Source organism: Helianthus annuus, chromosome 15 (assembly GCF_002127325.2).
Source record: "Helianthus annuus cultivar XRQ/B chromosome 15, HanXRQr2.0-SUNRISE, whole genome shotgun sequence".
NCBI classification, from domain to species: Eukaryota; Viridiplantae; Streptophyta; class Magnoliopsida; order Asterales; family Asteraceae; genus Helianthus; species Helianthus annuus.
The window spans coordinates 131,898,230-131,926,015 of NC_035447.2; the positions used below are offsets into that span (position 1 = coordinate 131,898,230).

At 34.1% G+C, this 27,786-nt stretch overlaps 1 protein-coding gene and 2 long non-coding RNA genes across 4 annotated transcripts; 1 reads left to right on the forward strand and 2 right to left on the reverse strand.

Annotated features, from left to right (window-relative positions):
- Positions 1-2,269: 2,269 nt before the first annotated feature.
- On the reverse strand, positions 2,270-2,997 carry LOC118487404. The gene is made up of 3 exons (XR_004881767.1): positions 2,803-2,997; positions 2,508-2,623; positions 2,270-2,381 (listed from the first exon to the last, which is right to left on the reverse strand). It is a non-coding gene; the product is annotated as an uncharacterized LOC118487404 (long non-coding RNA).
- An 8,742-nt stretch (positions 2,998-11,739) lies between these two features.
- On the reverse strand, positions 11,740-17,560 carry LOC118487405. The gene is made up of 2 exons (XR_004881768.1): positions 17,275-17,560; positions 11,740-12,343 (listed from the first exon to the last, which is right to left on the reverse strand). It is a non-coding gene; the product is annotated as an uncharacterized LOC118487405 (long non-coding RNA).
- Positions 17,561-21,106: 3,546 nt separating this feature from the next.
- Positions 21,107-25,119, forward strand: LOC110912508 (CDPK-related protein kinase-like). 2 transcript variants are annotated; one of them, XM_035984238.1, is made up of 11 exons: positions 21,107-21,895; positions 22,111-22,241; positions 22,325-22,366; positions 22,456-22,564; positions 22,650-22,728; positions 22,822-23,118; positions 23,201-23,316; positions 23,402-23,509; positions 24,385-24,447; positions 24,538-24,705; positions 24,785-25,082. In XM_035984238.1, exons 1-11 carry the CDS (start codon positions 21,371-21,373, stop codon positions 24,935-24,937), a joined length of 1,791 nt encoding a protein of 596 aa, XP_035840131.1. In that variant the 5' UTR covers positions 21,107-21,370; the 3' UTR covers positions 24,938-25,082. The 2 variants fall into 2 exon arrangements, with proteins under 2 accessions (XP_035840131.1, XP_035840130.1); XM_035984237.1 differs by having other exon boundaries at positions 22,650-23,118; positions 24,785-25,119.
- Positions 25,120-27,786: the final 2,667 nt, after the last annotated feature.

Here is a 27,786-nt window from a genome sequence, read left to right on the forward strand (position 1 = left end):
AGATTACCTACGGTGGGCCGTAAGTAATCCATGAGGGTACGTTGGTCCGCCATTGGGGGTGGGTCACCCGAAACTTTCTCTTGGTTTTTGGCTTTTAACCTTTTTCTGAGAAAGCGTTCGGGTTCTTCTAATGGTTCCTTTATGTCTTTATTGGAACTGGAGCTCATACACTACGCGAGGTTGGCGTCGGGTTCCAAGTCCTGCAATAAAAACAGAAAAGAATGTTGGTCAGAAGGTTCACCACGGCCCCGTGTCGAGCGAACACGGCCCCGTGGTCGGAGATACAGTGGTTGTTTTTCAGATCCCAGTTACTGGAAGTTGGACACGACCCCGTGTTGCACCGACACGGCCCCGTGGTCAGCCTCCTGTAATCTTGAAAAACAAAAACTGCCAGTGACGTTGCTGAGCACGGCCCGTGTCCGACCAGGCACGGCCCCGTGCTGAGCTCTGCAGAAGCTGAAAAATCTAAAAAAAAATCCTAAAAAATTAAAGAAAAATAAAAAGATGATTAGGCCGTTGATTCCTAACTTTCTTAAAATCCTTGTGTCCCCGGCAGCGGCGCCAAAAACTTGATGTGTGTCGGTGTGTATATAATTTAGATATATTTTTAAGCCCTTTTTACACTTTTAGTCAAGTTTTAAATTTATAAAACACGATATTTACTAACACTAAACACACATATGGGCAAGTGCACCCATCGTGGACGTAGTATAGTGTTGGTAAGATACCGAGGTCGTCCAAGGACACAAGAGCTTTTAATACCGGTTTATCCTCAACGTCTAATCAAATCAAAAAGTTAGAAAAATGTTTTTTAAACCAAGAAAAATAAAAACTAACTAAATGCTGAAAAATAAAATAAAATAAAAACAGATAGACAAGATGAATCACTTGGATCCGACACGTGTATTAGTATAACCTTTGATTATTTTCGCACTTTTGCACTTGTTTAAGAGATTATCTTAGTTATTGTAGTAGGCCCCTTTTTCGGAGGTGACGTTACCCTCAACCCAGTAGTTTGAGTCAGCAAGGATACAATCCTAAAGGGTTGGATTATTGAAAGATAATGAATTAAGTTATTAATGCAAATTATGGTAGGCCCCGCTTTTGGCGGTGACGTTACCCTCGGCTAAGTAGTCTGAGTCAGCAGGGATACAGTCCTAAATAGCCGGGTTATAGTATTAATAGTAGTTAGCTTATGAGGGGGTCAAAGAGTTTGGATCCCCGCCATCCAATACCTATGGGCATTGAAGGAGATCCTACTAAATTTGACCCAGGTCCCAAGCAGGACCTCTAAACGCTGAACAAGGGCAAGACCTTTACCAAACCGTTCCCTTAACCCCCGACCAGGTAGCCAACATACCTCCATATAGACCGTGGAGATATGAATGGTGAAAATCTTTTATTTTATATAGACAGTAAAATAATGCCAAGACACCACGGACAAACGATAAGGAAAGATCACCTTCAACATAAGTAACTAGTTATTAAAGTCATTAATACAAAACCAAATAAAAAGTGCAAAAGATTGAAAATAAAAAGTATTATACTAAACACTTGTCTTCACCAAGTGATGTAAGAGACTTAGGCAACCATGGCCTTGATTGTCAAGAACTCTTACGATCAATCTTGGATCCCGAGACGACTCACACACTCTATGATGGACAATGGATGATGGTGGTGGATGATGGTGTTATGGTGGTGGTGGGTGGTGGATGAAGTGTGAGAGAGGTGGTGTGCCAAGGGATGAGAGAGAATGAAGCCAAGCTCCTCTATTTATAGGCTGAACAGAACGCTGGACACGGCCCCGTGTTCGCTGAACACGGCCCCGTGCCCGTCTGACATTCTCTCTCTTCATTAATTGTAATTGCGAATTACAATTAATGCGCCTGCTGTACTTTCAACACGCCCCCGTGTCCGCTGGGCACGGCCCCGTGGTGAGCAATGGAAGCTTCTACTGGTTTGTCTTTTCTGCTGCTTCCTGGGCACGCCCCCGTGTTCACTGGACACGGGGCGTGTTCAGGCTCTGTTCTCTTCTCTTTGTCTTGGGAGGTGCCGTTGAGGGTCCGGGCAGTTTACTTTTGTCCCTTTTCTTGTATTTATGGTAGAATTAGTGGTCTTTTTGCTTCTTTTGTGATTTTGAGCTCATTTCATCCTGAAAATACAAAAGGAAGACAAAAACACTCTTTTTCCAACATTAGTACTTAAAAAGGGTTAGTTTTATGCCTTAATTGATGTGTTTTATATGTTGCATTTTACACACATCAGCGACCCATCCGATCCCACTCCCCTGTACTTCCCTTTAAACCCTTTCCAACCCGAATCAATTTCCACCGAAGAACTCCTTCATAACTTCCATTTCGACCCACTCTTACCAACTAAACCTAAACCATTCAAACAAACCCTAATTAGTACAATCCAATTACCATAAAAACAACAAATCAAACACTTAATTCACCCAATTCAAATATTAAACCCATCATCAAACAATCATAAACAGTTAAAATTACCTTATCAATCTTCATTGGTCCACCATCAGTTCTTATCTCCAGCTAGGGTTCGGGAACGACTTATTAGGGCAAACAAACCCTAACAGCCACACCGTCACAACATCATCAACGTCACACTGAAGCAATACGCATAATTAGGGTTGTGTGCTTACCCGTTCACTGAAATCTTCTCCTGGCCGTTCACCGGAACCTCAGCAGACGTTACATACTCATCAGATCAACATTAGACGCCGGATTAAGGTTCAGTGACAACCGATCTAAAAAAATAGTGAACATGCAATAGAAAAGGGCTTACCGGAAGTTGATCGAAACCCTAACCGCTTGACCGCCGTCATTGTCAGAGCTGTGGCAGCAACTGATCGAACATACCTCGTCACTCTCCGGTAAAAACCATGTTCGCCGCCACCACAATGATGAAAACATGGTCGTCAAGTGTTATTAACGCCGGCGAGAAGGTTCGTCATCGCTCTCTGTCTGTCTCTCAGCGCTATCTCTGTCTGATTCTCTCAACTGGGTTCTAAAGCTGACCACCGTATTTGGTTGACCTTTGAAACTGATTTGGCATTAAATTTACAAAAATAGCCTTCAATTACTGTTCATTACGTTTAGTTTTTAATATATAGGAAGATTAATTCAATGGTTAACCAAACATAACTTTTGATGTATTTTTTTTTCCCAATTCCAGTTCAATTTCTTTGATTTGCATGAATCAAACGATCCCTAACACTATCTGTAATGGACATTATAGGTTATAGGGGTGTGAACTGGCTTGATGACGCTCTCAATACAACCTCTAGGCATTATAGGGGCATGAATAGTGAGGGATGTTTCTAGTATAATACAATTGGTATAGAATAACTGAAAGGGCATTAAGGGGAGTTAACCATAACACATTTTTTGAAGGGGCGACATGATGTTGATGTGGCGAAAAATGCTCCTTATAGGGCATTTATCATTACGAATGATCTAAGGTCCATAATCTTTTTATAGTATTTTATGGTTTATTTATTACTTGAGTTAGTTACATTTTTAGTAGGATTTTTGAAATTATCAACTCTTATATGACGTTGGTTAGTATTTAATAATGAAGTAGATTTTTTTTAAAGGTGTGAATTATTCGTGAATGTCGGGAGGTTTAGCATACGTTGTTTTAACCGGGTCTGCGCTAGAGAGCCCCCCTCGCATAATAGATCCCCAATTTAAACCCCTCAATGGAAAACTCCTATCACCCAAACTCGAACTTGAGACCTGGAGAGGAAAACTCACCAGACCCACTATAGATGAAACTTAAATAATCGTTGTTACCACTTGAACACTGGTGATGGTTAATAATGAAGTAGATGATGGTTCACAAAGATATGTTTTTTTTTCATGATAAACTTATCAAGAGATTTTCTCATGATTAGTAAAGATTGAAATAGTTTTGTGACACAAACATGTTATAACTTATTTTCAAGGTATTTTGTATCATTCTAACAATTTTAACTACTTTTTTATTTTATACCATTCTATGTTAATTAATTTAAAGTTCTATAAAGTTATGGTTGAAAGTCTATGACAGATTGAGTAAGTGGCTATAATAGATTGAAGAAAACCTGAAATGTTATCAAAAAGAATATGTAACATCAGTATTATAATGGTTAATACTTCCTAAGGAACATTTTCTGCCACATCAGTATTATAACGTCCGTTAAAAAAAGTGTAATGGCTACGTCCTTAATGCTTTTTCAATCATTACTTTCCAATTTTTTTCTTTTTATTTGACGTTATACTAGAAAGGCTCCTCCCTCTTCATGCCTCTATAATGCCCCGGTGGACGGTGTTGGGGTCATTATCAAACTCTTTAACGCCTCTATAATGCCCGTTACGCACGCATGACCTTACCCCAGTTAGTTTTTGATGACATGAATGATGACATGTATGATGATATGGAAAAAGACATCGCACGCCCACACTCTCTCTCTAACCCACTTTACCCTTCCTCTCTATGAACTCTCTCTCTTTCTCTTTCTCTCTCTCAGGAACATCCACCACCACGCTAGACCGTCACCACCACCACCACACCACCTAATTACTATCACCATTGTTCACCACTATCTCAGACCACCACCATTCACAACCATCTCAGACCATCACGCACCCTTCACCACCATGAAAAATAAAATGATTAATAAATCACAAGGATTGATATAACCATAAAATTTTGCTAAATTCGTTGCTAATTTACATTTTTTCAAGACAACCAAATCATGAAGTATTCTCTTGCATTTACACACAACTAACAATTTTTAGTTTAGACTGGTCTGTTTGATATGATGTAATGAAATAAACAAGAGAATGATGAACAAAGTGTAGGAAATAGGTTCACCTTTTGTAAAATATAATTACAAAATATATCGTAACGAGACTCTCGTTATTCTTAGGAAATATCATGGTACAATACTGGTTGCAATAACTAAATAAAAGAATATAAATATAAAATTATATATACCAATCTTAATTCAAGCCGCATCTCTGGTGGGTCCTTCACGCGCACTTGATAGCATCCTAGACTCGAGTATTCATCATCTTGAGTCTTGAAAAATACTCCTTGACTGCAACAAAGAGCACACTAAAACGTTGACGAATTTGGTTGAGACACGTGTTCAACACGCTTCCCTTAAAACAGATTGCACGCCTCTAATAAAGATGACGCGTCTGTCTCCCAGGTTACAACAGCCGAAGCAGTCTGTACTGCCGGAGATGGCTCACGGGCCCAAGGTTACATCCGGTAATTGTAGTGTTAGAACTTGTGGAAAATTATGATACAAAGGTGATGAAATTGTATAGAGAAAACATATTTCTCTAAGTACCCATCACATGGGTCTCCAAGTATTTCTTCTTTCCAAGAACTCTCCATATATTCATGTATATTTCTTGTATCCCTTCTGTTGTATTTTTCTAGCATTTTTCTCTATCTCAAAATGAGGCACAAAGCCTACTATTTTTACAAGAGATGTGGGTTATGAAAAGTTTCTCTTAAATGGTGATTTATTAGAGACATAAAACTCTAGTAAAGTTTCACTTAATTAGGTATTTAATTAGAGAAATAAAAACTCTAATAAAAGCTAATCAAGTGACATAAAAACTCTACTCAAGAGTTTGTCACCATAAGAGTCCCATAAATTATCACTAAATTAATTTCCATTCACATTATTCTAATTTTCCAACAATCCCCCACATGAATGGAGATTAATCAAAACACACAAAAATCCAATGGAACCTCGACAGTTGAGTTTTGCATACGATAGGTAGGTGTTACCCTTTGAACCTTCGCTCATGAAATGCACTTAGCCCACTAGCTCTGAGTAGATCTCGATGTCTTTGAACTCGTCTGCCATTTGTGTAGACGACAATACACTTCACACAAGACTCTCCCTAGCCGGGTCATCTCCTCATAGTCGTGTCCAATAATGGTCGTGGAACACTTTCCTGGTTCTGCGAGAGCTCTAGGAATTGTGCCCTCAATTCCATTCGAAGCGACCCCACTTCTCTCTAACATAGGTGATTCTCCTTAGATCATTAAAAGCATTGTGGTTACCGTGATCTATCCAAATCATTTACCACATATTATGCTTAGCCTCACACTTGTCACTTTTAGGAATGGACTAGGAAGTTTATTAATCTTTATAATAAACTACCTTATTAAATGCGTAGGGTTATTCCCCCACAGTGACCTCTCTTATTCATACAATTAGGTTTTCCTATTGAACTCAATTCTTGGGATCTCCAGTCTACTGAGTTAGGTTTCCATCATATGAACTTCATTTTTTAAGGGCTTCAGTCCCATTCCACAACTTGATCTCTAATAAACCCTCAGGTTGTTGGATCCATAACATTAGCAAATAACTTTGCGTATTTGAGATCAGTTGTCATGATGTGTTCTTAACTCATAAGTTAATTTTGCCTATTGTCAACTTCTAAGACTATAACCTCAGTGGCCATCTGAATCTGGTTATAACATATGTCTTCGTAAGATACGTGTATCATTTAAGGCAAACACATCTCCATTATACACTACGACCTTTGTGTCCTCCACTTAGTCGTCTATTTGCAATGTTAGATTGGATTACAAAATCCTTATTGCTAAAAACAAATGCAAGACACCCCCCACATTTAAGTGTTATTGGATAACATTTAGATGTGTTAATGAGAACCATTTCTACATACCCTTATAGGGTTGTTTCTTAAATGGTTCCTCCCCCACATTTCTTGCCATTTGATAAACATTTCCGTAACACCACTTATGGCGACATTTATACACATATGATTGAACAAGACCAACCTTATTGTATCAGTGAATTCAACTCATATTGCATTAGCTTACACAAGCTTCCGAGCTGACCAAAGCAACACATGCCATTGTCATAAGTTTGTCACCAACTTAGAATAATTCTAATTTAACATCTAGAATAAGCTTAGACAATGAGTTCTCCTCATTAGCTTTTCGAACAAACTTTTAAAAGTTACATGTCATTTCCTTATAATGAATGAAAATTCTCTCTCAACTTTGTCCATACACAAATTCTTTTTGTGTTCATACACATTTGAATGTTTAGAGTTAATTAGTCTCCGTCAAGACCCATAATTAACCAAGTACTAGTCTAGCATGCTTTAGACTACAATACTTTAGCATGTGAACAGAAGATGCATCATTCTGATTCTTCACAGCCCTAAGGATATCATAATATCACTTTGCAACATTCATCCCTTGTTAAGACAAAATAATGAGACTTATTCATAATCCTAAAACATCAATATTTAGGAAGGTCTCACAAATTATTGTATATAGCACAAAGCTAAATTTCATCATTCATTTAAGGAACATAACTTGATTACCTTTGATCTCCAACAATCTACCATTGACTCGTAAGTACTTAAACATAAGTCTTAATCCAAGTCACTTGTTGAACACATTCATCACCAACAAGATGAATGTTTCTTGTCTACAATCACTATTATGTGTGAGATAGAGTTAACTAGATCGACACTCAACAACATGGCATTCATAATTTTGCCATAAGTGATTTGCACACATCTATTGTTATTCATTAGGAGATATGTATATTTAGGATGCTCTCCTAATGAATGTAAAATCTCCATATAGATCTAACAATAATCAAGTGGTAGACGCATCTACTTATAAATCTCGCAAGATTTATTAAAAGTATACAATAACATATAGTACTTTTACTTTCATATGTTAGAATTCACACTTGTGAATTTTTCAATGACTTTTAATGAAGTATGCGACATGAATGTCGTTAGTGTATTTCATCTCAATACACTCACTACGTTCTTTCATTACTCATTCATGATGTGGTTATACATTTGATGTTTCATCTTTGACTTTTAGTCAATGTAACAACTCTCAAGTTGTTTATGTCCAAGTATTTTTCATGTGCTATCCGTTTAAAATCATATTCTTTTAAACAATGTATAACCGACGATATAATTACTTTCCACAAAAATAATTTATACGTCACAACCATTAGTGATTTATTTCTTTGTAAAAAATTGCATGTGTTATCCGAAGATATTGAACACAAAACAATAAAATTAATACATTGGAAACTAAATCATAAGTGCCAATCACTTTTGAAATTTAAACGGAAGCATAGACAATATGTAGACATCAAATAGCAAAGTGCTTTTATCTTCAACACTTTATAATCTGACCGAAATCTTCTCAACAATATTGTCCCATGGCGTGTCTTGAGGTACTCCCTCAATAAGACTCCATGCATTTGTAAGGACAAGTTTCCCATTTCATCTTGAAACTTTAAACTTGGACAATTATGCTTAAAACAACACCAAGTTGTTACAAATACTACATTTAAGTAGTAAACTTGAACAATTAAATTTGTTCACAACAACACCAAGTTGTTTTCACCATTAACATTTTTTTAACACACATGTTAAAAAAAATGTTATAACAAGCACATTATAGAATCGAACGTTTACATAAAACGTTTTCCAAAGATATAGTTTATAAAATAAACTGTTTCTCATCAGTTTTAATGCACACATAGGCAATTAAATGTTTACATAAAACATTTATGTCCATTATGAACAATCTCTAACCTCGTATTCGTGATACACATTTTCTAACACACATGTTAGAAAACTTTAAGTCATTATATATATAACATGACCAAATTAAAGCATCAAATTTCATCACTAAAACTCTACTCAAGAGTTTCACCATATGAAGAGTTAAGAGTCTCAATAATTATAGACTTAAACTCTAATAAAACTCATCAAATGTTATCATTAAAACTCTACTCAAGAGTTTCACATATGAAGAGTTAAGAGTCTCAATAATTATATATTTAAACTCTAATAAAACTCATCAAATGTCACCATTAAAACTCTACCTAGAGTTTCACATATGAAGAGTCAGGAGTCTCAATAATTATATATTTAAACTCTAATAAAACTCATCAAATGTCACCATTAAAACTCTACTCAAGAGTTTCACATATGAAGAGTTAAGAGTCTCAATAATTATATATTTAAACTCTAATAAAACTCATCAAATGTCATCATTAAAACTCTAGTAAAAGTCTCACTTTATTAGAGATTTTATTAGAGAAATAAACTCTAATAAAAACTAATAAATTGACTTGAAACTCTCCTTAAGAGTTTATCTTCCATATGAAGAGTCTAGTAAATGATTTTAATTTCATTAAATTCATATAACTACCACACCATCACTTTATGGTGATTTAATTCCTTGAAGCCAATCAACCATTAACTTTGATGTATGACATTTTATTTCTAAATCATACAAAGCATTAAAACAATGCTATAACAAATTGCTTATATAAAATGTCAACATAAAACATTTCAAAGCATTTGTATTTTAACCATTTTCAACAATCATATTAAAATGAAAGAAATTCTAACGCGCACTTAACATTTCCACAAAATGTTAATTCGACTTGCTAAAACACATATATGGTTCAAATAAATAAGTCATTTCTAATACACCGTTAGAAACTAAACAATTAAAAAATTGCTTCAAACTAACGCGTTTCATGAACGTTTCTAACACACATGTTACAAGACAAATGATTACAAAAATCATTATAAGACTTATTTGTTCATATCAATCCATGGGTGGATGAATAGTCTACTTTAAAAAGAGACTTAATTAGAGACATAAAACTCTAATCAACTAACATAAAACTCTTATTTAAAGTAATAAAAAAACTCTACTTATGAGAGTTTAACGTTTACAAAAAACATATGGTTTACACCAATAATTCCGGTCTAACACACATGTTAGAGAATTTAACGTTTACAAAAAACGTATGGTTGACACCAATAATTCCTGTCTAACACACATGTTAGAGAATTTAACGTTTACAAAAAACGTATGGTTTACACAAATAAACCCGATCTAACACAAAAGTAGAAAAATTAACGATTCCCAAAATCGTTTAAAAACCAAACGGTTGAACCAAAACCATTCGTTTTGTACCGCGGTATAGGATTTAAGATTGTATCTCAATCTCAAGAAATCCAAACACAACAAGTTGTACCACATACATATTTCCCAAAAGCAAATATTTACAAGATCATAATCTTTAAAATATATATTTTTTTTATTATTATAAATCCTTTTGTGAACCCAAAATCCTTATAAATAAGGTTTTAAGATTGTAGCAACAATCTCATGAAATCTGTTTTAAGTTTGTAGGAAATAGGTTCACCTTTTGTAAAATATAATTACAAAATATATCGTAACGAGACTCTCGTTATTCTTAGGAAATATCATGGTACAATACTGGTTGCAATAACTAAATAAAAGAATATAAATATAATTATATATACCAATCTTAATTCAAGCCGCATCTCTGGTGGGTCCTTCACGCGCACTTGATAGCATCCTAGACTCGAGTATTCATCATCTTGAGTCTTGAAAAATACTCCTTGACTGCAACAAAGAGCACACTAAAACGTTGACGAATTTGGTTGAGGCACGTGTTCAACACGCTTCCCTTAAAACAGATTGCGCGCCTCTACTAAAGATGACGCGTCTGTCTCCCAGGGTACAACAGCCGAAGCAGTCTGTACTGCCGGAGATGGCTCACGGGCCCAAGGTTACATCCGGTAATTGTAGTGTTAGAACTTGTGGAAAATTATGATACAAAGGTGATGAAATCGTATAGAGAAAACATATTTCTCTAAGTACCCATCACATGGGTCTCCAAGTATTTCTTCTTTCCAAGAACTCTCCATATATTCATGTATATTTCTTGTATCCATTCTCTTGTATTTTTCTAGCATTTTTCTCTATCTCAAAATGAGGCACAAAGCCTACTATTTTTACAAGAGATGTGGGTTATGAAAAGTTTCTCTTAAATGGTGATTTATTAGAGACATCAAACTCTAGTAAAGTTTCACTTAATTAGGTATTTAATTAGAGAAATAAAAACTCTAATAAAAGCTAATCAAGTGACATAAAAACTCTACTCAAGAGTTTGTCACCATGAAGAGTCCCATAAATTATCACTAAATTAATTTCCATTCACATTATTCTAATTTTCCAACACAAAGTAATGGAATGAAACAGATTATTCCATTCCATTGTAATATTTGGTTACTCATATATGAATAGAATGAATCATTACTTTGTACAGTTTGATAGAGAAAAAAAAGTAACGAAATACAATTTATTAAAAACGATAAGAATATAATCGCCTCAATAATAATAATAATAATAATAATAATAATAATAATAATAATAATAATAATAATAATAATAATAATATATTAACGGTAAAAAACAAATAATAAAAATATTAGTACTAACAATTAACAATAATAATATATTTCTTTCATTCCTTCCTTGAATGAATGAAAAAAACACCTCCTTACTAAGTAATGAAAATTGTTATATTTGTAAGGAGTTACATTTCTTGTGGAATGTTTCATTCTATCATCACATGATAACCAAATATGTTTTTTTTTTAATTCCATCAGAATGATCAATTCCATTTTACCTTCTATTTCTTCATAGCAAACGCTACTTAGTCATGAATCCAATATCATTGTTTTATAATTTTTGTTTATATTATCATTTTCTAATCTTATCTTTGAATTAAGAATGTTTGAAATGATAATGTAAAAAAATATTCTTTTGTTGTGAAACTAGCCTAATAGCAAACAATAAGAGAAAAAGATGTAGGGAGAAAGAGACTAATATTTTATTGATAGATATATCATACAAGAGATACAATGGGAAGTATATATAGGAGAAGAGAACTTGGAGAAGAAGCTAATCTATTTTTGGTGTTGATAACCATAATATAAATAATATATTTATAACACTCCCCCATGGTTATCAACTTGATACGCTTGGAGATGCTGCCTCGTTAAAAACCTTGCCAGGAAAACCCAGTGGGACAAAACCTTAGCTAAGGGAAAAAGAGTGCAGCGCATATCGTCTCCCCCTGATACTTCTGGATCATGTATGTTGCCTCATTAAAAACCTTACTAAGAAAACCCATTAGGATAAAACTTAGTTAAGGGAAAAAGAGTGCAACTTGAATAAATCTCCCCCTCATTTTAATATGTATCCTTTAAGTAAATTGTGTCCATCATCCTCGAAAGTTGCTCAAAACTTTTGTAGAATGACTTGTCGTTTGATGCCTTGAAGTGCAATCCTTTATATTGAGTAATGTTGTAAAATCTTCTTGTGAGACTTCTAGTGCTTCCTCTTGCGAACAAATACCATAAGATCCAAGACTATTTGTGTTACATTCTTTATATCTACAAGACTAACAGAACTAGCTTTCATGGGTTAGTAAAATATAGACACATATCATTCTTACCTTTAGGGTATCGACATATCTGCTTTACCATTCAAATGTCTCCTCATTGGACATGTGTTATATCATATTGATAAATTCAAATAAAAATATATATATATTATCATGCATAGCTAGAAAGTTAAGTTAATGCACAATTGTACTTTAGCCATGGTACTTTTGAAATGAGAATTTCTACTTTAGTAGGATATGATAATAATCATTTCTTATAAAAAGTGTCTGAACAACCTTTAACATACTATAAGGTTGAGCTCTATACATACTAAAATGTCCCAACAACATCTTCTAGATGTAGTTTGATAGATGAATAAAAGTATGATTACAAATATACTCGAACTGCAAGTCGAGTAATAATTAGATTGTGCTAGGGTTATTAAAAAAATCCCCCTTCTAAAAGCTTGCCAGTTTCTCTTGATGATGCTTAAACATCATCACTGTAAATTGCGATTATAGTGAACTTTTAAGAAAGAACATTTGATAAAGATGGATAATATTATCAAACTTATATTGCTCTTTATTAGAATATATCATGAGTTGTATGACACTCAACTTGACTATTTTAGTTCATACTATCTTTAACTTTATAAAGATACATTCTTGAGGACTTGAAATCAATGCTTCAGGAATTCGCAATCATATACATACTTCTTTCAACTTTGAAAAACAATGTATGTGCATTCACTCTTTAGGAGTTCTATTACATATTCTCCCTCATTGATTTCTATATTATATGCAAGGATGTCTTGAATATTTAATCCATATTGTACCATGCTTATACATTGTACATTAAGATGCCATAATACCTGGCACAAGTTTTCTATGTATAGTTATTGGTACACAACAATTACATCCTTAAGATGTTTCAACTAACCTTATAAGCACTTAAATGCTTTACAATACTCATCAGGAGTTCTAATTATATTCAACGTATTCAAATATGAATTTGTATAAAATGATCATATCGTTCTCGAGAACTTATGTTTCATTAAATTTAATAAATTAAATCCTTGAGGGACTTTCATGTAAACTTTTAGTATCCAGTGATACATAACTTTCATAAGACACATATCAGTTCTCTCTTTATATTACCAGACTAACTAAATATTGGAAAGCCAATACATCCACCACCGGAGAATACGTCTCCTCATAATCAGTTATAGGTCTTTGCGAAAATACTTGTGCCACCAATTTTACCTTATATCACTTTGTTTAATTTTCACATGATTCACATAATAGACCCATTTGTATCCAACATATTTTACAATTTCAGTTGTATTGACTGATGGTCCATAAACTTTCCATGTTATTAGAGAATTCAACTCTGCCTTATTTGTGTCTTTCCATTTGGCCAATAATATATATGTTTTCATTCATAGGCAGATCTTAAATCTTGATCCTCAACACTTCATCATTTCAAGCGCTATATTATATACAAAAGTATAACGACGTCGATTTTATTTCGATTCCATGCATATCTTAGACATGATACAACTTATCGAGATCTCTTTATTTTCAGGTACCTGAGGTTCTTCTTGAACCATCATGTCTACTGTCTTTTCAGGAGATCTTATTACTATAACCTCGACTTGACCATCTTAATTATTTGCTCCAATTTTCGAGGAACTTTATTATTGGAATCAACTAGTCTACCACACTTTAGGCGTGCAATAGACTTATTACAAACTATGTGGTTGTCCTCTTGGGACCCAAATATAACTGGAGCATAAGCAGTTGATTAGTTGACTTACTTAGTCACTCTATTTAGGTCAGTGAACTTGTCTGGTAATTTGTTCTTTAATATTGGTAAATGAATTATCCTTTGAACTTCTGGTTCACCATTTATAGTCTAAGGATCAAGATGACATGATAATTCATTCCATTTTTCACTTTCCAACTGCTTGTTATCTCCCCCTAATATTGGGAACATTCATTCACTAAAGTGAAAAACAATGAGCCATAAACAAATTTCTCACTAATGGCTTTAAGTATTCAATAATAGATGATTATTTATACCCAACATATTCTCAAACTTTTTAGAAGTCTCATCTTTGTGCGGTGTGGTGGATGAGTTTCAATATATGTCACACAACCAAAATCTTTCATGAGACATCTTTGGTTCCTGACCAGAAACCAACTGTATGGGGAGAACTATAACTTATTGGCTTGATGTGAATTAAAATTACATGTACCTAAATGAACTTTTGCTCCTCTCATGATCACTGGCTTTGTAATCAATAGTAGACGTTTATTAATCATCTCAACAATAACACTTATTCCAATGATCGTTAATAACTTGGGAATCAAATTCATTATTTCCAAATAAATATACTAATCTGGATTAATATGCTTGCTATCACATTAGCTAAGCCACAATCACACAAAACTTCAAGTTGTGGATTTGATAACCATTTAGACGATGCATCGATTTGAAACACTAAATGGTATCATGTTAGGATATGTGTATCCTTTAATCACTTCCAGATTATTTAGGCATACACACCCTCTTTTATATGGCAAAATATAAAATTTCCCTTGAGAGCAAACATTACATGCTAATTACCAGCTTGAAGAATCTTTTAGCTCTTCATTATGTTTCACATCATCATTGACTCGGTGTGGTCTAACCGATCATGCCAACTAAGTAAGTAATCATGATACATAAACTTCTAGTTTACGATCGTATGTGTATTAGTTGCATTATGCGAGAGAACAACGCATTATCATTGCAAACTATCATCTTATATAACTTTTATCCTTAACACATTTTGTTCTCATGTAATCACTCTTTTAATTTGCTACTTCTAGTGGTCTATCTCATTATGACCATTATTACAATTCTAATATTCGGTCTCATTATTTACTTGGCTATCATAACATTCTGATGGTCAATCTCATTATCAACTTGGTTATCATAGCACTTTTGATGATCGATTTCATTATTAAAATGACCATCATTACAAAATTTCTTAACTATGTCCATGATCACAACATTTTCAATGATCGTTATATAATATCATTCACTTTAGGGAATGGAATAACATGAACAAGCTTCATAGCTTTTCATTATTTATTTTCTTAGACATACGAATATAAAGTCACTTCAAACCTTTCATACCCTTTTAATAATATTGCTACTTCAAGAGCATATTTGAGATGTGACAACCGAAAATATTTATCCGAGTTTCCCTTGTAATATTCTTCTCTTTGCAATTTTCATAACACCAATAGAGAAGTAATTAGATAGCCAAGTCGTATAAGATTTATGAGTATGACACTTCGAGTGTAATGTATAAGTATATCTATACTCAATAATAAACTACGACTTTAATAATAAACCACAATTTTGGTTTAGTTGTTCTATTCAATACTATCTATAGAATAACCAATAAGATATAGAATACAAGATATACCATAAAAACACGTTATAACATGTAATCGACTGTATAACTAACGGTGTAGCTAGCATGCAAAATAATTAATATCATAGCACGCAAAATAATTAATAACATAAAATATTATGAAAAACACTAACCAAACTCACCAATATAAGCTACTGTTTTGTATTTTTCTATTAGTCATCAAATCATGGATCAATTACCATTAATTATTTATATATAATATTACATTCATGATAAATTGATAATAGCAAATAGAAATTAAGGTGTTATCATAATACGTTAGATAAGACTATTTTAACTTTGGTGCATGTAAAATCAACAACAATCATGTTATGAGATCAATAAAAATACCAATATTATTTAATTCCCAAAATGAATTATGGTTTAGTTTTTTTTAACATAAATGCCAATAATGCAAAATATATTGTCATAAAGCTTGTGTTTTCAACTAATTAAATGACAATGGTGAGATGTAAATAATCCGGTTTATTTTGTAACTCTGAACTCGTTAAAGTGTCGAATTTGCTCACATAACGTGTAAACTTTTTTTTATCACTTGCAGGGTTTGATGACAAAACATCTTTATTTCGCTCATTTAGTGTTTTGAACGGATAAAAAAATTTGTGAGAGATAAAGCAGTTCATCAATCTGGTTTACACAGATTTATGATGAAACGACGTGTGAAAGATTTATAAATATTTATGAACATCTTCATACCATCTCATTCCTCTAGATATCGAATTCACTATTAAGGATATTTTTGTGTTATGGAAATAAGTTCATATAAAACAATAGTTTTATGGATGGATGGTGCAACATGATGTGAGATAAATTTGTTGAATCGGCAAACTATACATAATAATTAAGTTTGAATCAAATTATTTGATTGTATCTGCACAATCATATAACCAGTTTACTTTGAATAATACGAATTATACATAATATATTAGGAGATTTTGTTGACCACACTAAAATTCGATCCTATTTGGTTGAAATACATTACACCTACTTTAGTGTTTATAAATTTCTCACTTTAATTTAAAATGCACTTACAGAGAGTTATTATCTAATAATAATAAAGATGAGTTTGATTTTAACACACAATTTTGATTTACTTAAACCTAATGAAAACACATGTCAACGACATGAAGTATAATAATAGTTAACTTTCGATTTATTTCACGAGTTTTAAGTAAAAGATGGTGTAAGCTGCATAATCATTTATATGTTGTGTTTGTAAGATAAAGTGGGAGGGATATGGCGTAAAGGTTATGGAGTAATTTAATGCAATAAGTATATGCGTTAATCCAGATCTGACAATTATTTACTTAAAATTGATTCTGGTTCATCCCGAACTTCCATCTTTGAATTAAAAATTGTGTCAAAACATTGTTATTGTTTTGTAGGAACGAGGATGTGGTTTTTGAAAAACACATTATTTAAATCCGTGCATTACTACTGTAAACACATATTTATAGAATAAAAGGTTACCTCTTTTGCGATTCAAGTTTAGATCCAAAATTGCGGATGTCGAAAGCAGACCGCGCCATTGTGCAACATTCAGACCCTCGCTTGGAATAACAGTTGTTCTTAAAGACTTAGATAGTGCGATCCAACTCCATAAGCAACTCGTGCTGATAACGTGTTGTGAAACTAGCCTAATAGCAAACAATAAGAGAAAAAGATGTAGGAAGAAAGAGACTAATATTTTATTGATAGATATATCATACAAGAGATACAATGGGAAGTATATATAGGAGAAGAAAACTTGGAGAAGAAGCTAATCTATTTTTGGTGTTGATAACCATAATATAAATAATATATTTATAACATCTTTAAAGACTTGATTTTGCTATTAAAAATGAGTAGTGGTGTAGTTTGTTGCCCGTTTACCTTATATTTCGATGTTATTTCCTTTTAAAGAGTTAATGAAAGTAATTACTTCATGTTAAAAAAACCCAGAAATAATTACATCTTTCATGCTTATAAATATATAAAACTAGTGGGATTTCGTTGCTCTCTCGGAATATGCTTGGAAAATGCTCATTTGATTTCGGCTCAGTTCTAAATGAGTTAACCTGCCTCGGTCAGAATCGAATTATTTGGCCGCTAAGCGATAGTCTGCTCATCGCCTCATTGTCTTCCATTCTCACCTTAAGTCAATTGTCTCTCACTCTTAGTCTGCTTATTACCTCATCAACCACAACCTTAGTCTTACAATCAGCCAACACCATTATCATTCTTGAAAAATATTATGCTATAAAATATGATCGTTTTTAAGGGATAAAAACGTAAAACCAAAATTGTCATTGTCTCTCTCTGCAAACTTAGTCTGGATTGCACACTAGACAGTAGGGCTATTCAAATCGCTTGTTAATCGCTCGGAAAATGCTCGTTTGATTTTCTTGTTTAGTTGTAAACGAGCTGATCAGCTTGGATCGTAAACGAGCCAAGCACGAGCATAGGTTTGCTTGGTTCGGCTCGGCTCATGAACAACCCTATATTCCATGCCCTTTGCGGCGGTAATTCAGCTAGTATTGGTTTGGTTCGTTTTGTTACAGGTATGGTACCAACAATCGGTGTAGTTTATGACACAAAATAAATAAATTATTTTTAACACAACTTGATTCGTTACGATATGCTCGTGTATTATAGCTTATAACAAAAATAAATTATTTAAAACAATTTCATTACACAAAAGTTGTCTAACGTAACCCAAAAAATAAACTCAGTTTTTTTTATATCAATCAAAAACCATTAAAATGAATGCCGACACTAGTTTCCATAACAACATTGGCGCTCTAAATGAATTTCGAGCACAACTCCGTTTTCAACAAAATTTATATTTAAATGTAGAGAAAACAAGTAAACATAATATCGATACGATCTTTGAGTCAGGATATAATATAATATGAAGTTTTTTTGGCTAGGAAGTAATCTTGACCATCAATTGATTTAATCAAGGGCTAAAATTAAATGAGTGAAATTGAAGAAAAAAAAAGAGGCGCGTGGGTTTGTGTAGGGGCATTCTAGTCAATTCAGGGCAATAGTTTCTCTTTCCTCCAATTCCCCTCATTTTTTAAACGTTAATATTTCATACGACATTATTTATTTATAAAAATTGCACAAAACAACGAGCGTTTTTTTATCTTTAAAACGAGTATACTATTGCTATATTTTCGATTTTTTTTCGAAAACCCAGTTGCGTAAAACGCAATGGACAAAAAGCGTAAAAAATGACTTTTTTCTAGAAGGCAATGGACCAAAAACACAAAGAAATGTTTTATTCTAAAACGCAATTGCTAGAAAACACAAAGAAATTTCTTATTTCTAAAACGCAAATGACCTAAAAACATAAAAAGTGTTTTTTTTTTTAAATGCAATGGACTGAAAACACATAAAAATGTGTTTTTACCTAAAATGCAATGGACTAAAAACACTTCAAAATGTGTTTTTTTAAAACGCAATAGACCAAAAAACACATAAAAATGTCTTTTTTCTAAAACGCAATAGCCTAAAAACACAAAAGAAAAGTGTTATTTCTAAAACGCAATGGAAAATGTGTTTTACCTAAAACGCAATGGACTAAAAACACTTTAAAATGTGTTTTTCTAAAACGCAATGGACCAAAAAACACATAAAAATGTCTTTTTTCTAAAAGGCAATGGCCTAAAAACACAAAAGAAAGTGTTCTTTCAAAAACGCAATGGACTAAAAACACATAAAAATGTGTTTTACCTAAAACGTAATGGACTAAAAACACTTCAAAATGTGTTTTTCTAAAACGCATTGGACCAAAAAACACATAAAAATGTGTTTTCCTAAAACGCAATTGATAAAAACACTAAAGAACGTGTTTTTTTTTTTCTAAAACGCAATGGACTAAAACACATAAAATATGTTTTACCTAAAACGCAATGAACTAAAAACACAATTAAATGTGTTGTTTCTAAAACCAAATAAACTAAAAATATAAAAAAATGATGTTTTTTTCATTACTTTGTAAAATGCAATGAATCAATTGAAAAACCCAGATCGTAAAAATGCAATTCAAAAATTTCTTACATAGATCGAAGCCGATTTCTCCAGATTTCTTCAACGATTGACAAAATTTGAATTTTAGAAACACTTATCAGCGATCGAATCGAGTGATTCGCTTCAAAATCACGAGAAAAAAATGAGATATTGTATGAAATTAAACTGGGTTTCTTAAAAAAAGTTGAAGAACACGTTGATTGAGTGTTTTAATCATTGATTGGTGACGAAAATCGCACTATGATGTAGTGATTATTGAGATAGAAAATAAATAAAAGGTTGAAGATGGTGGGTTTTGAAAATGATGAGTTTTGAAGTTACAAAGAGAAGAAGAGAGAAGATTGGATGAAATTGACTAAAATACCGTTGCTCTTTATTTTAAATTTTGACACATGTCATAATTCTATTGCTTCCTATCCTTTCTAGCCAACATAAATTTCCTATTTGATCCTCACCGTACAATCTTTAAAAAAACTAACAAACGCAAGTTATAAGAGAAAACTCAAATTTATAAAAAATTAAATAGTATAAAAATGTATATAATATTGGAATGAAAATAATATAAAATTTAAAATACTAATAAAGTTATATAAAAGATAACGGGCAAAATAATGAAAGAAAGATTAAATCATGCGAAAAAGCAGTGTTTTAAATATCGGTTTGAACCGACCGGTTATATCGGTTAAACCGGATATCGGACACGAGTCCAGTACGATAAAAGCCGGTAAAACCTGAATACGGTATGTCTTATGTACCGGTGGTAAATCCGGTTCTACCGGTTCAAACCATTGAATCGGTCTGCAATATTTTCGGTAATTAACCTAGTGCCTTCTATTCCAATATTTCGTCGTTGTTAAAATTGTTACTCACCTCATACAATGCAATATTGTTTATAACGAATAAAAATATTCTTAATAGTTTAAAATTAAAGTAGTTGTTTTTAAAATAAAACTATGATCAGTTACATAAATCCTAGTTGAGATTTGATTGTTTTTTGAGATAAATTTATATTTTACGGAATTTACAGGGTTAACTAGTAACCCGGTTCAACCGCCCGATACAACCCGGTTCAACCGGTTGAACCATTTTAGAGCACGACCCGATATGACTTAAAAACCGGTTTCTAAAACATTGGGAAAAAGTATATTAAAGACAAAAGTTTTAAACAAAATAAACTTACAAAAAAAAACATATTTTAAGTTTTTAATATCAAATTTCCGTTTAAAATAAAACTTAAAAACCAAAATCTACTCTATTAAAAACAAAGTACCGTTACACTTATTGGTTATTTCATTAAAAAAAAAAAAACCTCAAACACAACCAATCTCTCTCTCTCTCTCTCTCTCTCTCTCTGTATTTATCACCATTTACAGATCTCTACCCTCCTCTTTCTCTCTCTCTCTCTCCCTTCATCCAAAACAGAACAACAAAACCCTAAACACAAATTCAAACACTTTCAAAACAACGTTGCACACAATGCTTCAACAAAGCTAGCTCCTTTATCCCCTCACTAAACACCCCTTAACATCCTCTCAATTACCAAAAAACCCACATGGGTGGTTGCACCTCTAAACCCCCCACTGGATCCACTCTTTCCGCCCACCATGACGTCACCATTCCGGCCCAAGACGACAACAACAACAACAATAATAATATAGACCAAACGACGTCGGACAATTTCCACAACCCAACAAAGTCTCCATTCTTTCCGTTTTACAGTCCGAGTCCTGGCCGGAACTGGTTTTCAAAAAAGTCATCTCCGGCGAAGTCTCCGGCGCCGAGCTCGACGCCGGGGAGGTTTTTCCGGCGGCCGTCTCCGGCGAAGCACATTAAGGCGGTGTTGGCTCGGCGGCACGGCTCGGTGAAGCCGAACGAGGCGGGGATACCCGAGGGGAATGCGGTTGAAGGGGCGGCCGGTTTGGATAAGAATTTCGGGTTTTCGAAGCGGTTCGGGAGCAAATTTGAGGTTGGGGAAGAAGTGGGGAGAGGCCATTTTGGGTATACTTGTAAAGCTAAGTTTAAGAAAGGGGAATTGAGAGGTCAAGATGTTGCAGTCAAAGTTATTCCAAAGTCAAAGGTTTGTTCATTTGAATTTGTTTTAGTTGGTGTGGTGATTGGTAATCGTTGTGGGGTTGAGTGTGATTTGATCTTTGTGTTGATGTTATCAGATCTGAAGGTGGTTTGATTGGATGAATGTTAATTTTTGATTTCAAAGTTCAATTGTTTGACTTTGACTTTATTTGAATTAATAATCTGAAAGTGTTTTGATTGTGGTTAATTATGATTGTATAGATGACAACAGCTATTGCTATTGAGGATGTGAGAAGGGAGGTTAAGATATTGCGCGCTTTGACTGGACATAACAACTTAGTGAAGTTCTATGATGCATATGAAGATCATGAGAAAGTCTATGTTGTGATGGAGTAAGTGCTGCGATTTTCGCTTTTGTTTTGTTCTGTGTTTCTTGCGAACTGTCGGGGAACTTATATTGATCGAATGGTTTTAGGTTATGCGAAGGCGGGGAGCTCTTAGATAGAATACTTGCAAGGTACTATTTTTATTGCTTTTGATTGAATATAGATCAATTAGTCAATACTGGTTTAATGAAATGAATTCGGTTTGAAATTTGGTTTGCAGAGGCGGGAAATACTCGGAAGATGACGCTAGAGCCGTATTGATACAAATCTTGAATGTTGTCGCGTTTTGTCATCTTCAAGGTGTGGTTCACCGCGACTTGAAACCAGAGGTTTGATCTTTTTTACATCTGTTTATGGATAATTTTGATCGTTCACGCAGTTTTTTGTTTAAACCGTTTTGAATATTTGCATCAGAATTTCTTGTTTACATCTAAGGATGAAAACTCACCGCTTAAGGCCATAGATTTTGGTTTGTCAGACTTCGTGAAGCCTGGTATAATCTCTCTACATATACATAATTACATACACATTTGTGTGTATATATATGTATATTGTTTGTCTGATATTATGTATCGATGGTTTTCAGATGAAAGGCTTAATGATATTGTGGGAAGTGCGTACTACGTGGCACCCGAGGTTCTACATAGATCATACAGTACCGAGGCAGATGTATGGAGTATTGGTGTTATAGCGTATATCCTTCTGTGCGGCAGCCGTCCTTTTTGGGCTCGATCTGAATCCGGGATTTTTCGTGCTGTTTTAAAAGCAAATCCAAGTTTCGATGAAGTACCCTGGCCCACATTATCTCCCGAGGCCAAAGATTTTGTCAAACGTTTATTAAACAAGGATCCTAGGAAAAGATTGACGGCTGCGCAAGCTCTCTGTAAGCTTCTCCGTAAATACGGTTCAGTGGTTCCTAGGTTATTTGGTAAATCTTGAATTGATTATGATCTGATATGGCGCAGGTCACCCGTGGATTAGAAATAGTGGCAGTGAAGTGAAAGTGCCTCTTGATATTTCGATGTTGAGACTCATGAAGGCTTATATGCGTTCTTCTGCTCTTCGTAAAGCTGCTTTACGGGTGTGTCTTTTGTTCATTTGATGAATGTCGAGAGTTACTAATTCGTGTTTAACTTTATTTTTTTCCCTTGTCAATTTGCATGCAGGCTTTATCGAAGACGTTGACTGTAGACGAGTTGTTCTATTTAAAAGAGCAGTTTTCTCTGTTGGAACCGAACAAAAACGGGTCTATAAGCATGGAAAATATCAAAGCAGTGAGTACCTGATGCACTTATTACATCTTGTTGAAAAACTATATTTGTTTTATAAGATTTTCAAGTACTATATTAAGATATATAATAACTTAATACCACAACAAACCAAGATACTTTCTTATTTTTCTGTGAAACGGACTTAATTCAGGTATATCTTAACCTTATTTTGGTATATCATTAACTTGTAAAAATGTCCCTCAGGCGAATTATGGTACGTTCTTGTGCAAATAACTAAAAATAATATATTGTTACCTCTTAAGCCGGTCAAAATGAGATGGTACAATTTTTTTGTGCAAAAATGTTGAACCTGTCTTTATCTTAAATATTTCACAAGTACGTTTATTCTAGAACGATTAGTTACTTTAATATAACAAAATCAGACTGAAGGAATTTTTTCGTATATTTTTGACAAGTTTAGGGATTTTGTATACCAAAAGTAGGTTTAGGTTGAGGGACTTTTCATTCAAAATAGAGTTAATTGCCCGGATGGTCCTTGTGGTTTCACGTTTTTTCACGTTTAGTCCCCACCTTTTAAAAATAGCAGGTATGCTCCCTATGGTTTGTTATTTTGTTACTCGGATAGTCCCTTGAGTAGATGTCAGGGGACTATCCGAGTAACAAAATGACAAACCATAGGGAGCATACCTGCTATTTCCAAACTAACTGAAATCTACTCAGGGGACTATCCGAGTACAAAATAACAAACCATAGGGAGCATACCTGCTATTTTCAAAAGGTGGGGACTAAACGTGAAAAAAGTGAAACCACAAGGACTATCCGGTTAATTAACTCTTCAAAATAAGAAAATATGTTGGCTTTTAATGATATTTACGGTATAAAAGGTCAGACACTTAATTTCCCATAAACCTTCTCAGGCCTTGATGAAACATGCTACGGATGCCATGAAGGAATCGCGAGTCCATGATTTCCTAGCATCGGTAAGTCGTTGATAATATCTTTATATTATAAAAACCGTCATTTTTATTTCCATACTTCATGATTATCACGCTTGTTTTAATGAATCATAGCTTAGCGCTCTTCAATACCGACGGATGGATTTTGAGGAATTTTGTGCAGCTGCCATAAACATCTATCAGCTCGAGGCTCTTGATAGATGGGAACAACACGCTCGTTGTGCCTACGAACTCTTTGAAAAAGATGGAAACCGAGCCATCATGATTGAAGAACTCGCATCAGTAAGTCACCTCATCATTGTCCAAAACCAAATTCTCTCAAGATCTTACTAAAACTGAGTTTTTTTGTTAACTTTTCTAGGAACTGGGTCTTAGCCCATCGGTCCCTGTTCACGCGGTCCTTCATGACTGGATCAGACACACGGACGGAAAGCTCAGTTTCCTTGGATTTGTGAAACTGTTGCATGGTGTCTCGAGTCGGGCCCTTGCTAATAATAATAATAAACCTCAATAACATTTGTTTATGGGGTGACATCATGGTGTAAAGATAGGTGAGTTGAGTTTGTGTTTGGATTTGCTGCAGTTAAAGGTGGAAATTGTTTGTTGTCAATACTAACATGTATTTTGTTGATTTAAAAGATGTACACTGCTTCCGGAAATGTTGAATCATGATTATTGATTGAACTTTAACTTGTACAATATAAGTATATGATTAATATGCAATTTTAGCATGTGTGACAAGGTGATGTCACAGATCTGTCTTTCCAAGCGTTGTATAACGTCTTGGACCAATCATTTTGATCGGGGATTACTGATTTCGTCCTCCCAAGCAGTGGGCCTTCGGGCGGGTGGGTTTTCCCCAGAATTAGTGGCTTGATGACTCGGGTATGCATTCAACTTTGACCGTTATGGAGGAGGGGATGCATTTGCTCAATTGAGGGCATCCAGGATGTTTATAAGTATTTAGTATAGTAACCGGTTATTAACCGGTTTTTTAACCGATAGACCGGTTAACCGAAAAAATAACCGAAAAATTCAAAAAAAAGGCAAAAAAACCGGTTAATAATCGAAAATAACCGGTTAATTAACCGAACCGGTTAAAGTAATTAACCGGACCAGTTAAAAAAATAACTGGTTAAAGTAATAACCGGTTAAAGCATTAACCGGTTAAATTCAAAAAGTCAAATTAACCGGTATAACCGATTAACCGAACCGGTTATTAAAATTAACCGGTTTGTGCACCTCTAGTTGGTCATTAAAAAAAAAACAAAACAAAACTTTTTGAATTAAATATAAATATAATATAAATGGTTTTAAATTTCACTACATTCAATAATCAATAACATTTCTTAAGAAAATGGGCCGAACTTTCACATAAACCTAACCGAGCTGTTAACTGTTTTACTAGCTATTAAAAAGTTGGGCCTAAAAGAATATGTGGGCTAAACGGGCTGTTTTCAAAAGACAAGCCTACAAAATAATCCGGCTGTCCAGTAATAACGTTTCTCCGGTCCATCAATCCATCAAGCAGAGGACCTTTAACGGTTATCTTTCTTCGCCATAACCAGTTTACCGATAACCCATTTCTTAAAATTTAACACAATCATGTGGTAATTCTGAACCATATGGTTGGAGTCAGTAACTTTGATGGTAATGACTATGTTGGTTATATACATAAGCAGGAGTTTTAGGTGCTGTTTGTTTTTGCAGACAGTTTTGCAGACATAAACTGTCTGCAAGTTAATTTTATTTGTTTTCATGTCTGCAACTGAAGATGTGGAATGAAGCTCAGCAAGCTGAAAATATAAGACTGTTTGTTTTTATAAATTGATACCGTCTGCATAAACTGAAAATATATAACTGTTCAACAAATCCAACATTAATGTAATTATTTTCTATGAAATATAAACATCGAAGAACTTTAACACCAATATTCCTCTCATTAATATCATCATGTTATATATTTATTTACAAAAATCAATCATATCTGTTCCCCTTTCTCTCCATGTCACAATTCTTAACTTTATTAATGTATACCCATTTCTTAATCCTAACTTTGTGACTGAAACAGAGGTTTCGTTTCTTTATTAGTTGTAAAATCAAATGGGTGCATACGATCACGACTGCTGGCTCAAACTAACCCTAAAAGGAAGTGAATTTAGTGTGAAATTGAATTGGGTATACATAAAGATCGGTTGAAAACTGACCTGGGTTTTCATCGACGGTGGTGGTTGAGTCGCCGGCGGCCATCGTCTTCTGCTAGTGTTTATCGCCGGGAAGATCACGTCACCGGAGTCCCAAACCGGGTCGGAGCCGAGGTTTATCTTCGTTGGAAGCTTTATCGCCGCTCCGGGAGGGTCCGGATCCGAGTGGATCTCTGGTGGATGTCGCCGGAGATTCGTCGGCGGTGGAGAGATGGGGGCACTGGTCGGAGGAGAAGAGGGTGGTCGTCGGCGGTGGAGAGATGAGGGCTGAGTTCAGTATATGAGGGAGGAGTATTTTGTGAAGATGTTTTAAGAAGGGATTACATAGCTTTTTTTTTTTTAAGATGAAAAAAGCTGAGTTCAGATCTGTTTAAGAAAAAAAAAAACAAACAATCTTCAAGGGTAATGTCTGCGCGCCTGCAGACATCAGCTCCCTTGAAGATGTTTGAAGAAAAAACACACACCCCCTTTGCGTTTGATGCCTACACTGGTAGTGAGATATCTTCGATCAACATTGGTGCTCCTGTTGTTATAATTTCGTTTAGTCCGGCTAGCGGGCATGTGGTTCTGGCTATACTTGAGGTTAGTGTTCTTTCTTCTTTTAGTTACAAGATGTATCGCGGTTCTATCATTTCGTATAAATATTGTTTTGATTGAATCATAGACAACTAAAAATTATGAGTATTTGAAATGGTTATTGAATCCTGGTTTATGTTAGAACAATGGTTCCTAGAAATCTTTGCATGATCAGAGTTCATGATAGACGCAGTAAAAACACAACACAATCAAATAGATTTCGAAACAGAAAAATAGAGTAGATAAGTTGACAAACAAAATGTTTATAACTTTTATAAACATAAAGGTCGAATGAAATTTTATGTTTGACACAACCTGTTGATATAGGGATGGATGCAAAGGGACGCTCTGTTTGGGTGAACGGTGTTGGATTCTGTATGCCCAAGGCACATATTAAATTGATGTGGCTAGTACGTTATGATCCAAGTCGAGTCATACCCAAATACAAGTTAGACAAACACTTATAATATTTATTTATGATATGGTCAAACAAATAAATATTAACACTTAGAATATTTAGAAATTGGTTTTCTAAATAATTGCACTTGACAAACTAATAAATTATATGGATAATTTATTTTGA